The sequence below is a fragment of the Tasmannia lanceolata genome, unplaced genomic scaffold, assembly GCF_043159265.1.
Source record: "Tasmannia lanceolata isolate RefF3 unplaced genomic scaffold, GAP_Taslan_0.1 ptg000008l, whole genome shotgun sequence".
Classification (NCBI taxonomy): domain Eukaryota; kingdom Viridiplantae; phylum Streptophyta; class Magnoliopsida; order Canellales; family Winteraceae; genus Tasmannia; species Tasmannia lanceolata.
In genome coordinates this window covers 8113168-8125194 of record NW_027518685.1, presented here as the reverse complement: position 1 = coordinate 8125194, position 12027 = coordinate 8113168, and the positions used below count along the sequence as shown (strand labels likewise).

General features: G+C 38.8%; 2 protein-coding genes across 2 annotated transcripts; both read right to left on the bottom strand.

Annotated features, from left to right (window-relative positions):
* Positions 1-2448: 2448 nt before the first annotated feature.
* Positions 2449-4383, bottom strand: LOC143882647 (putative glutathione S-transferase). Its single transcript, XM_077386108.1, has 2 exons — positions 3820-4383; positions 2449-3079 (listed from the first exon to the last, which is right to left on the bottom strand). The coding sequence occupies exons 1-2, from the start codon at positions 4132-4134 to the stop codon at positions 2735-2737; spliced, it is 660 nt and encodes a 219-aa protein (XP_077242223.1). The 5' UTR covers positions 4135-4383; the 3' UTR covers positions 2449-2734.
* A 5624-nt stretch (positions 4384-10007) lies between these two features.
* LOC143882646 (putative glutathione S-transferase parA) lies at positions 10008-11601 on the bottom strand. The gene is made up of 2 exons (XM_077386107.1): positions 11225-11601; positions 10008-10506 (listed from the first exon to the last, which is right to left on the bottom strand). The coding sequence occupies exons 1-2, from the start codon at positions 11537-11539 to the stop codon at positions 10162-10164; spliced, it is 660 nt and encodes a 219-aa protein (XP_077242222.1). The 5' UTR covers positions 11540-11601; the 3' UTR covers positions 10008-10161.
* Between the last annotated feature and the right edge of the window lie 426 nt (positions 11602-12027).

Sequence of the window (12027 nt, the reverse complement as noted above, 5' to 3'; positions counted from 1 at the left end):
AGAGGCGCCACCGTTCCAAAAAGTTTTTTAACACGTGTCAAGCATCCCTCCTTCAGGTTATTTTCGACGGCCAAAGATAGAAACAAATCCAAGGTTTTGTCGGTTCAAATATACATTCAAACGAACCAAAAGAAGCCTTGTGAAGCGCTCCAATTTAATGGGCATTAAATACAAGGGGGATTTATTGTAATGAAAAAGGAAATTCTAAGGAAAATCATGTTGATGTCAGAAGGATATTTGGGTCTTTTTTCCACCTTTTTTTGAAGAATCACCCGTGTTTGATGATTAATTTAAAAAATACCCGAAATCCGTAATTTCTGGTAACTATTACCCACATTTTGTACTTTTCTCTAGATTTTATATGGAGGATGGCCGTGGATGCACGTGCAGTCCGAAATACAGTGGGGCCCTGATGTAGACAGAGGGTGGGAAATGCTTCTCCCTGAAGATCTTAACCCCCTGGATCATGGAGGTTTCTATGTTGTGCCGTCCATTTTAATCATCTACAGATTGGAGGGTTAAGATCATCCTATCGAGAAGATTTTCTGGGCACACTCTATCTACATCAGGGCCTGAAAAAAAGGGTGCAATGCAATTTGGGTCAGGTCGTGTTGAGCCTTTGCTAAAAAATGAATTGGAATCAATCCATACCCAACCCGATTTTAAGTTAAAAGCTCGACCTGAATTCCAAAAAATTGACCCGTGTTGCACCCCTAGAAAAAGAGTGTTTGGATCACCCAATTAGTTTGGGCCCCCTGTATTTTTGGGCTGCACTTGCATGCCATATAATTTTTCTTGAAACTACTCATTTCGGTGGAACAATAAGAAGATATTGTACAGACCGGACAATAGTCCAGTTGGCAATAGTTGCTCGACCCAACTTCGGGGCTTAAACGTCACTCTATTTATAATGAGATTTTATATGTCGTAAGGCCTTACAAGAATACCGTAGGGGTGCCGCCCATGATATTTGATCCAACTGCAGCTCACTTTTTGAGGATTTTGAGGAGCTGCTGTTGGATCACTTTTTGAGCAAGGACAACGAAGAAGAAAAAATGGAAGAGGAATAATTGGTACCGGAAAAGTTGAAAAAGACTTTCCTTCTTTCTACGATGACGATTCTTCTTTTTCTTTCTTCTTCTTATTCCTCTTTTTTCGTCTTCTTCTTTAATTTTCTTTTTCTTCATCATCTTCTTCTTCTTCTTTTGATTTGTAGCGTCGATCAGTGGTGCAACGTATAAAATATGACCCTAAAGAGGCAAAATAGCAAAATTATAAGTCCCAGGAGAGGCAAAATGGCCTTTTGGATGGTACAATGTGTAGGGACCTGGGTAGAACTTGCCCTCAAAAGCTAGCCATTAAGGGGAGGGGGGCCGAATCCTTTTAAGCCCATCCACATCCACTCACTTATCCGATGTGGGATTAATTGCTTTCACCTGTATTGTGAGTTTGTGATAACCGATTGTGATCACAAAACCTATTGCCAGACTCTAAATTACATTTAAATTAGTGTCCGATTATAGGTTTGGCGCTAACAATAGGTTGCCATAATCTCAAACGAAGAGGGCCTTATAGTTCGAATAATCAGTTTTGGACTCAAAATCAATTCTCAAAATCCAAAACAAATAGGCCCTTAATTTGGGACCATCAAGTGGCTAGCAAGCTGCCTAGAATGGGGAGAATTCAAGGACTAGGTTTGACTAGACCTGGCAAACGGGTAACCCAGGCGGGTACGGGTACGACCCGGGCCGGTACGGGTACGTGTAGCTTTTATCCGTGATTCTATGGGTATCCGTTTATGTACCCATTTCTTACCCGGGCGGGCACTACACCCGCGGGTAACCCGGCAACTGAAACAAGTGTTATAGTTGCACAGTGTAATTTTGAATTTCTACAAGTGCATGTGATTCTTGAGCTTGTTTGGCTCATATATGAAAATTAGTGTATATGCAGCCATGGAAGTTCAGTTTTAGGGAAATTAAATAAAGGCACATTGATTTGAACTCATAAACTCCAAATACAAGATTCAGCACCTAATACAGAGCTTGGTAGTAAAACTTGAGACTTGAGTGGTTTGATCCCAACCATTGAAATTTGGGTCCCACACACAGGGACATGTATGTGCAATTAAGATTGTTGCCCCCCCCACATAGTCTGATTGCCTTGACTTGTTTTGTTGGCCACCCAGAGTCTATTTTTTACTGTTTAGTGTTTAGGCCTTAAGTATAAAAAGTTGAAAACTGAATGACGGGTAACCCGCGGGCACCAACGCCCGACCCAGACCCATCCGCTGGTCACGGGTACGGGTATTTTATTTTTTCGCGGGTAATGAAATTGGTACCCGTATCCCTGCGGGCCGGGTGTACCCGCTGGTACGGGTCCCATTTTGCCAGGTCTAGGTTTGACAAGTGAAAGCAAAATATCAAGAATAATGAAACGATACACATATTATTGCAATCTTTCTATCATTTATTATCGTGATCTTCCTTTCCTTTCCTACAGGGACAGACAAACTGAGAGGAAAAAAGAAGAAGAAGAAACAAAACAGAAAGTCATAAATAACATCAGTACTTTTTAGAGAAGATAATGGCCACATCTCAACGCCAAAATTCAGATCTTCAAAAGGTTTATTACCCAAAACCATTCAAACCCCAAAAAGGACAAAGAACAACATATCCTTATTTCTACTACATACGCCATAGACCGTTGTGGTAAATGCATACATTTCCCTCTCTTACTCAACTCCAAATCTCTTCTTTAACACGGCCACATACTCATAGATCTTTTGGGGGTCTTGAAGGGACTTTGAGACACTCTCCTTCTCCTTACACCTCTCCACCCATGCAATAATCTTAGGGCATTCCTTCTCTACACTGAAATTCCCACACGTCTCGAATGAGTAAAACCAGCAGGAAAAGGGGAGGAAGGCCACGTCGACTAATCCCAAGGATTCGCCTCCGAAATAAGGCTTCTCTCCGAGCTCCCCTTCCAACAGCTTTAAGCAATCTAAAAATCCCTTCTTACCTTCCTCTTGTTCCTCTCCTTTCTTCCACAAAATTCTCGACCCATAATCAGATATCTGTGGAAAAGTAAACGTTAATGCCACAGTTTCATGTAACAACACGTTTTTTTAATCAAAATTTCTCACTTCTTCTAAGTTGATAGGAGGTGAAAATATAACTATGAATCACTTGGAATACATCTTTTAAAACCGTCAACATGTAAGTGATTTTTGGACTTAAGCGTGGGATCTAGGCCATAGGATCATGCCTAAGTGTGTTCCAACTGTTAGGCTCGGGTGCGATGCGGATTGTGCCCAAAATTGATTAGTGATAAGGCTCTGTTTGTTCTGGATTTTGAGAAATCATTGTGAGTCCAAAACTGATTATCGACTCAAAATTAAGGCCCTCTTTGTTTGGGATTTTGAGAACCGATTGTGCAACCAAAACTGATTCAAAATTACATTTTGGTTCTATTCGTTTTGGATTTTGAGAACCAATAGCGGGTCCACAATTGATTATTGGGCTAAAAATTTAATTTAATTTAATTTTGAGTCCAATAATCAGTTGTGCTTTCCGAATCGGTTCTCAATTCTTCCATAATCTAGCGAGCGTATAACATATATTAAGCCCATTATTAACACACCTATTCAATGCAATTAAAAACCATCTCAAATGAAACCTACAAAGAAATACCTAGGAATATATTATTGAAGCGGTTACCACTATGCTAGAGATAGATCATATAACAAGTTTCTGTGTATGTTTTGATAAAAGAGAGAATTATCCTTTCTGAAATAAAAAAGAGACAAAAACCCACCTTTTTGTCAGCGAAATCGGCCCAGAATCTAGCATGAGCACGTTCGTAAGAATATTTAGGCAACAGAGGGGATTTGTCGTTCCAAACCTCATCGATGTATTGAACGATGATGAGAGATTCGCATATGGGCTTTCCGTTATGGTTGAGAACAGGAATTTCCTTATGGATGGGATTTGATTTAAGGAGAAGGGGACTCTTATCTTGGAGATCTTCTTCCTTGTATTCGTAGACAACCCCTTTCTCGGCCAAGGCGACTCTCGTTCTCATCCCAAATGGGCTAGGCCAGAAACCTAAGAGAATGACTTCGTCCGCCATTAGAAGGAAAAAAAAAAAAACTTAGAAAGGATACAAATACTCGAAGAAGAACAATCGCGAGAGGAAGAAAAGATGGTGGAATGTGAGCGATTGAGAGTTACAAAGGGGAGGGATAAAATTTTTAGGTTTTGGGGAGATTACATCGAGTTCCTTCCTTTTTTTTAACTATAAAAGAGATGTCACTGCATGTCTCACAACTCTCCAATGACGTTTACTTAGAATATTTAAAACCCGATCACAAGAGGCGCAGTCCACGCAACGAAAAGAGAGAGATGGAGAGCTATGAAAGGATTTTTAAGTAGAAATGATTTTCTAGGCACAACCTATTCACATTGTGGCCCAACAAACAAATGAGTGGCTTGGATCATCGTATGAAGTGGGCCCCACCGTACTTTTTTTCAAAAAATAGTGGACCTTACAGCCACACACCATATAAAAACTCTTTAGAAAGACAAGTGGAATTTGGTTTCCTGGTTCTTAATTACCCATCAATCTATAAAACATGTTGCAGATAGAAAACCCATTTGAATGGGCTGATTTCGGGTGAGGTCCTTGGTCACCCCGAGCTGAAATAGCCTCCTATATGCTTAACATATTAGAAAATGAAGTAAAAAAATTGTCTACATCAAGGGTTAACAAATAAGTACCATAAGCATATTAGACGTCACCTAAGATCACATTTGTCTTTTTTTTAGTCAGCTTATGGCATTGGAGAGGCGGAGAGACTCAAGTTGGGATTTGTCGACGGTCTGCAAGTAAATGTTGCTAAATAAGTAAATGTTGCTAGATATTATGCAGAAAATATACTCTTGGGGAAAGGAATATTTTAGTAATTCTATTAGACACCATATTTGACTTAATTGGCTTGTCCTCTTGCATGTGACAACACCAGTTTTTTAAGTAAAATGGGTTCCCCTTTTTTCTACCAGCCCTCTAACTAAAATTATTTTTGATAACTACCGAAATGCTAATTATGGCTATGTATTTTTTATACTAAATTTTTATATTTTTTCAATAAAATCCCCTTTTTTAGTTGTAGCTTGGGTGTTTGATGAATTGTTTGAAAGATATGTGTTAGGTTTAACTTTTCATTTGGGTGTTAAGATTCCTTTTTGCCTCATTTGTTTTACAAGAGGATATTTGTTTACTCCCGGTGTTTGATGAATTGCTTGAAAGGGTTTTCTTAGGTTTTCTGTTTTCTAACTCTTAAATTAGGGGATAGTTGACTAACGGTCTCGTGTGTTGCAGACAGTTTCCGCAAGTTCCACTGTTCACCGTTTGTCAATGGCTTTTGGCAGAATTTTATAAACTTTATTTAACTTGGGAATGGGATTGTGGTTCTTTTTTTTTATGGTTTTTGTGGCTGGTGATGGCCCCTTTGGGTGAAGTTGTGGATTATGAAGGTGAAGGTGTATATTTGAATTGAGTTCAATATGGTGTTGTGATTTGGTGGGAATTTTAATAGGTGGACTACATAAACAAAATCTCATAGTGTAACAATCTCTGTTTCAAGATAACCTTAGTGCCCTTCAGTGTTCTGCTCTTCATTTTGATAGTGTGTTACGTACCTAGATGGCCAACCTGGGTTGAATAAATTAGTTTAGATTTGTGTGAGTTTGTTATGGGTAGCACTCCCTCTTTTCATTCTCCACACACCCCTCTTCGTTTTTAACCAAATAGGAATCATATCTTGATCTCTACACCCCTCTTTTCCATCTTCAAGACATTGGTAATTAGCTCTTACACCCCTTCTTTGTCTTTACCCAGATTTCCATTCCCAAATTTTGATATTTGCACTCATCCTTTTAGAATCTCCTTTGCACCCCTTTACATTGTCCCGCAAATTTGATATATGCACCCTTTCATGCTATGTCCCATGTTTCAAAGTTTTGTATTATCGTTAACGGCTGCTAATGTTGCGCTCTCTCCACTTTTTCCTTTTTCTCTCAATTTCTCCTTTTCTCCTTTTCTATCTTCAATCATTTCTTATCTTTGGTTTATTCCGGTTGATGTATCTCTTCAAGGTGCGTGCCTGAAATAGTAGCTCTACTCAGTTGAGGGGCTACGATTTCTTAAGGTTCGTGCCTAAGTAGTTTCTGATTCCATGAGGATCGTCACAAAAATCGTCCAATGATGTCTTGTTCGTTGAGGCTTCCTTTTGCCTATCGAGGCTTTGGTCGATAGTGACCCACTGTTATGAGGCGGAGAGACTCAAGTTGGGATTTGTCGACGGTCTGCAAGTAAATGTTGCTAAATAAGTAAATGTTGCTAGATATTATGCAGAAAATATACTCTTGGGGAAAGGAATATTTTAGTAATTCTATTAGACACCATATTTGACTTAATTGGCTTGTCCTTTTGCATGTGACAACACCCTTATGAACCAGTTTTTTTAAGTAAAATGGGTTCCCCTTTTTTCTACCAGCCCTCTAACTAAAATTATTTTTGATAACTACCGAAATGCTAATTATGGCTATGTATTTTTCATACTAAAATTTTATATTTTTTCAATAAAATCCCTTTTTTTAGTTGTAGCTTGGGTGTTTGATGAATTGTTTGAAAGATATGTGTTAGGTTTAACTATTCATTGCCTTAAGAGATGTGTCGGGTTTAAGATTCCTTTTTGCCTCATTTGTTTTACAAGAGGATATTTGTTTACTCTCGATGTTTGATGAGTTGCTTGAAAGGGTTTTCTTAGGTTTTCTGTTTTCTAACTCTTAAATTAGGGGAGGTATGACTAACGGTCTCGTTTATTGCAGACAGTTTCCGCAAGTTCCACTGTTCACCGTTTGTCAATGGTTTTTGGCAGAAATTTATAAACCTTATTTAACTTGGGCATGGGATAGTTGTTCTTCTTTTTGTTTCCTTCTATGTAATTTAGCCCGTGCATGGGATTGTGGTTCTTTTTTATCAAGTTGTCTTGCCCTTGATTTCCATTATTTTCTCAAGAGCATTGAATAGTCAGGAAGCATTAAATGGATGAATGGCACATCAATGGAGAAAATAACAAGCCAAGGGATGCCTTGGCTCGTGGGCATGACTCCAAAACGTATGTGCATACGAGTGGATTTTCTCAAATTGTATCACCATGTCTCTTTATTTTTATCGGAGAAAATACGAGTTTTTGTTTTTAAGTCTTTATTTTGCTGATGATATTTTAAGTCTTTCTTTTGCAACATGATCTATATATTTATCACTGTTGATGTTTTTTTTTATGGTTTTTGTGGCTGGTGATGGCCCATTGGGTAAAGTTGTGGATTATGAAGGTGAAGGTGTATATTTGAATTGAGTTCAATATGGTGTTGTGATTTGGTGGGAATTTTAATAGGTGGACTACATAAACAAAATCTCATAGTGTAACAATCTCTGTTTCAAGATTACCTTAGTGCCCTTCAGTGTTCTGCTCTTCATTTTGATAGTGTGTTACGTACCTAGATGGCCAACCTGGGTTGAATAAATTAGTTTAGATTTGTGTGAGTTTGTTATGGGTAGCACTCCCTCTTTTCATTCTCCACACACCCCTCTTCGTTTTTAACCAAATAGGAATCATATCTTGATCTCTACACCCCTCTTTTCCATCTTCAAGACATTGGTAATTAGCTCTTACACCCCTTCTTTGTCTTTACCCAGATTTCTATTCCCAAATTTTGATATTTGCACTCATCCTTTTAGAATCTCCTTTGCACCCCTTTACATTGTCCCACAAATTTGATATATGCACCCTTTCATGCTATGTCCCATGTTTCAAAGTTTTGTATTATCGTTAACGGCTGCTAATGTCGCGCTCTCTCCAATTTTTTCTTTTTCTCTCAATTTCTCCTTTTTCTATCTTCAATCATTTCTTATCTTTGGTTTATTCCAGTTGATGTATCTCTTCAAGGTGCGTGCTTGAAATAGTAGTTCTACTCAGTTGAGGGGCCACGATTTCTTAAGTTTCGTGCCTAAGTAGTTTCTGATTCCATGAGGATCGTCACAAAAATCGTCCCATGATGTCTTGCTCGTTGAGGCTTCCTTTTGCCCATCGAGGCTTTGGTCGATAGTGACCCACTGTTATGAGGTAAGGTATTCCAAAACCAGACTATAATAACTCGTGCCATCAAGGCTTGAGTCCGATTCAGCCCACTGAGGCTCTTTGTGACACATCCAAAAAGTGGCACCTTCGGCAATCAACATGAGTCATCATCATCAGCTGACATTCGGCAACAAAATCGGAGGTATTCAACGTCAAATTTTGTAGTGCCTTTCAAATCAAAGGAATCAAAGGATGGGAATTCTAGTGGAAAATTTTAATTTCATATTGGGAAATCTTATTGTAATCAAACATATATAGATTTTTCTATCCGCATAAGTTTGAGGGGACATGTTAGGGTATATCAAATCTTTGATTAGATTAGATCTGGTTGTTGATTTGATTAGGTATGAAGGCTATATTAAGTAATTAGATTAGATTAGCATTATCTTGACAAATCTTGCATATCTCTTTCTATATTTATCTTCTTGAGTGTTCTATATGAACACTCATCAGGCTTGATTGTAATCTATCCAAGAATTAATAGAAAATGTTCTCTTCAAATATTATCAGAACTCACCCTTAAAAGCTAGCCGTTAAGGGAGGGTGCCCAAATCCTTATTAGCCCGTCCACATTATTTCACTTATCAGATGTGGTTGCTTCCACGTGGAAACCCCACCAGTATCATGGGCTATGAGGTTACTGGAATATTTGTGACCTACCTCTGCTCATATGGATGAGAACGTCAATCAATAACCTATATGATGAAAACAAAGACTGCAAAATGTGAAAGGTGAACGGGTACCTCCGATAAGAACAACCGAAGAACAAAAAGAATTAAAAGAGTAGAGATAAGGAAGGAAGACGGAGAGATGGGATTGAGCCTCTAGCTCATTTGGTCAGGCCTCTGTTTTTCAACCTTGACGTGGGAGGATCAATCCTAGCTTACCTAACACCACAAACCCCCACCCCACCCAAACCCCCAATCTCATTTCAGGATCCGACAGAAAATAAGATTTTTGTTAATGTGAAAGCGATCAACAGGGAAAATGACAATTGCGGTGCGCGAGACGGGGGGGGGGGGGGGGGGGTGGGGGGGGGGGGGGGTGGGGCATCCAAATGTGCAGCCCAAAAAAAAAAAAAAAAAAGAAACAGGGAGAGAATTGAAAATGGATATAAAAGGGGCTTTTTGGTCTTTTTCTCATACGCCACAAGACGAGAGATTTTTTTTTAAATTGATCTACTTTGATCATTTTACCCAAAAAAGTGCAATGAAAAATTCACCCCTTTTATGATGAATTCACCCCATATTTTTCAAAATGGATGATCTAGATAGCCCATTTGATGGGCCACAACGGAAATAGGTTGTGCCCTAAAAAACCATTTCCATAGGATGAATCTAACCATCTGATCTAAAAAGGGAATCACATTATGGAAACTTCTATAGATCGGACTATTGGGATCATCCTATGGAAATGATTTTTGGGGCATAGCCTATTTACATTGTGGCTCATCAAATGCACGGTTTGAATCACCCTATGGTGTGGGCTGTACAGTCCGTTTTGAAAAATATGGGGTGATTTCATCATAGAAGGGGGTGAATTTATCACCGCCCCAAAAAAAAACCCAAACAATCAAACAAACTCTTTCCAGCTCCTTAAATAAAGGGAAATGATATCAGCACAACCATGTTTTGATATATCCACCAATGCATCATGTCTTCTAGTAATTAAGGAGCTGTCAAATGCTTTTTACAGTTCCCAAAAAGCTCTCAAAAGGCAATTAAAAAGAAAAGACAAGCCCGGTCTGAGCAATTATTAAAACATGGTTGTGCTGATATCATTTCTGTAAATAAAATGGGAGAGAAAAAAGCCAAAGTATAATTAGTTTTATTGATGATAACAGCATCTCATTTCCAAATCCCAAGCTCCAAAGGCTTTATTACAAAAAACCATGAAAACTAAGAAAACAAAAAAGAGCAACACATCCAAAACTCTACTGCTACACATCCATAACTCTACTCGATTCCTCGCCACTTCTTTAATGTGCCCAAAAACTCATAAGCCTTGTGGGGATCTGGAAGTGTCATGGAGACACTCTCCTTCTCCATGCACCTCTTCACCCAACCCATCAACTTACGGCACTCCTTCTCTATACTGAAATTCCCGCATGTCTCGTACGTGTAAAACCAGCAAGATAAGGGGATGAATGCAACGTCTAAGAAGCCAAAGGTATCGCCACCAAAATACGGCTTCTCTCCGAGCTCTTCTTCCAACAGCTTCAAGCACTCTATAAATCCATTCTTAGCTTCCTCTTGAGCCTCTCCTTTGTTTGTCCATATCCCAATCCCATACTCAATTACCTGTGTAAAACAAAATGCAAATGTCGCATTTTGCAGTGTTGAAGTATAAATGATGAAATAACACCAACTCTAACAGCTTAATCTTTTGGAGTAATTAGTTGTTTCACATGGTATTAGAGCTAGGGCGGGTCTTGGGCTCAAAACCCAGGAACTCCTTCATATTAAAAATCCATATGTACTACCAACTCAAAAAAGAGGGCACACGTAAGGGGGAGTGTTAAGTATAAATGATCGACTAACACCAACCCTAACATCTTAAGCTTGGGAAATGATAAATGCGCCCCTTTTCATTACTTGGGACACCCGGCTACAGTGTACTAAGAGTGCAAAGGGGCTGATGTACTCCACATTTAAGGAACGAAGTGATCGACCTGATTGCCACGTACAATGCAGCTGGGTGTCCCAAGCGATGAAAAGGGGTGCATCTATCATTTCCTAAAACTTTTGGAGTTCACAACTAGTTTATACATGAATTCTGATATGTAATTTGAAAAAAAAAAAGGATTATTTTTTAGGGAGATGATTTCAGCACAACCATATTTTGATACATGCGCGCTCCTATCTCGTCGTTTAGTATTTAATTGGCTTGTAAGTGCCTTTTGGAAAGCATAATAACCATTATAAAGCTCTTTAAATACTAAAAGACAAGCTAGGTGCGCCCATATATCAAAAAATGTTTTTGGTGAAATCATTTCCCTTTTTTCTTCCTAAAACTAACCTTCTTGTCAATGAAATCGGCCCAGAACCTTGCTCTGGCCCGTTCATAAGGTGCTTGGGGCATTAAAGGAGATTTTCCCTTCCAGACTTCGTCGATGTACTCAACTATATTGAGAGATTCACAGATTGGCTTTTGCTTATGAATGAGGACAGGGATTGTCTTATGGATTGGATTCGAGTTCAATAGTAGGGGACTTTTATCACGGACATTTTCCTCTCTGTATTCGTAAGCGACCCCTTTCTCGGCCAAGGCGACTTTCGGTCTCATCCCAAATGGGCTCGCCCAGAAACCTAAGAGAATAACTTCATCTGCCATTAGAGGGAAAAAAACTTAGAAAAGATAGAAATACTTGAAGAACAATCCCAAAAAGAAGAAACGATGGTCGACTGTGAGGGATGGAGAGGGGAGGGATGGAATTTATAGCTTTTGGTGGGTTGGGATGGAGTCTCCAATGACGTTTGCAAACTTTAAAAGAGATGTCACTGCATGTGTCAGAACTCTTCTCCAATGACTTTTACTAAGAATGTTTAAAACCCCGTTAAGCAGCCTCCAATAAGCAGCCTTCAATATGCTTAACATATTAGAAAATGAAGTAAAAAAATTAACAAAAATTGTCTTCGATCAAAGGTTAAATTTACAAACAATTAAGTACCATAAACATATTAGCCGTCACCTAAGACCATATTTACCAAGAGAATTGGACCATATTTCTCTTGGTTTACAGCTTATCACCTTTTCTCACATTCAAATTTGTTTTTTATTATTGTAACTGAACAGATAGATTAGAAGATGATAGGATTAGA

What these genes read in the sequence shown, in the direction of transcription:
- LOC143882647 (XM_077386108.1), bottom strand. Translation starts at nt 4,134, where the DNA reads ATGGCGGACGAAGTCATTCTCTTAGGTTTCTGGCCTAGCCCATTTGGG. An exon ending in CCGATTTCGCTGACAAAAAG is followed by an intron (nt 3,080 to 3,819) that starts GTGGGTTTTTGT and finishes ACTTTTCCACAG; the next exon opens with ATATCTGATTATGGGTCGAG.
- LOC143882646 (XM_077386107.1), bottom strand. Translation starts at nt 11,539, where the DNA reads ATGGCAGATGAAGTTATTCTCTTAGGTTTCTGGGCGAGCCCATTTGGG. An exon ending in CCGATTTCATTGACAAGAAG is followed by an intron (nt 10,507 to 11,224) that starts GTTAGTTTTAGG and finishes TGTTTTACACAG; the next exon opens with GTAATTGAGTATGGGATTGG.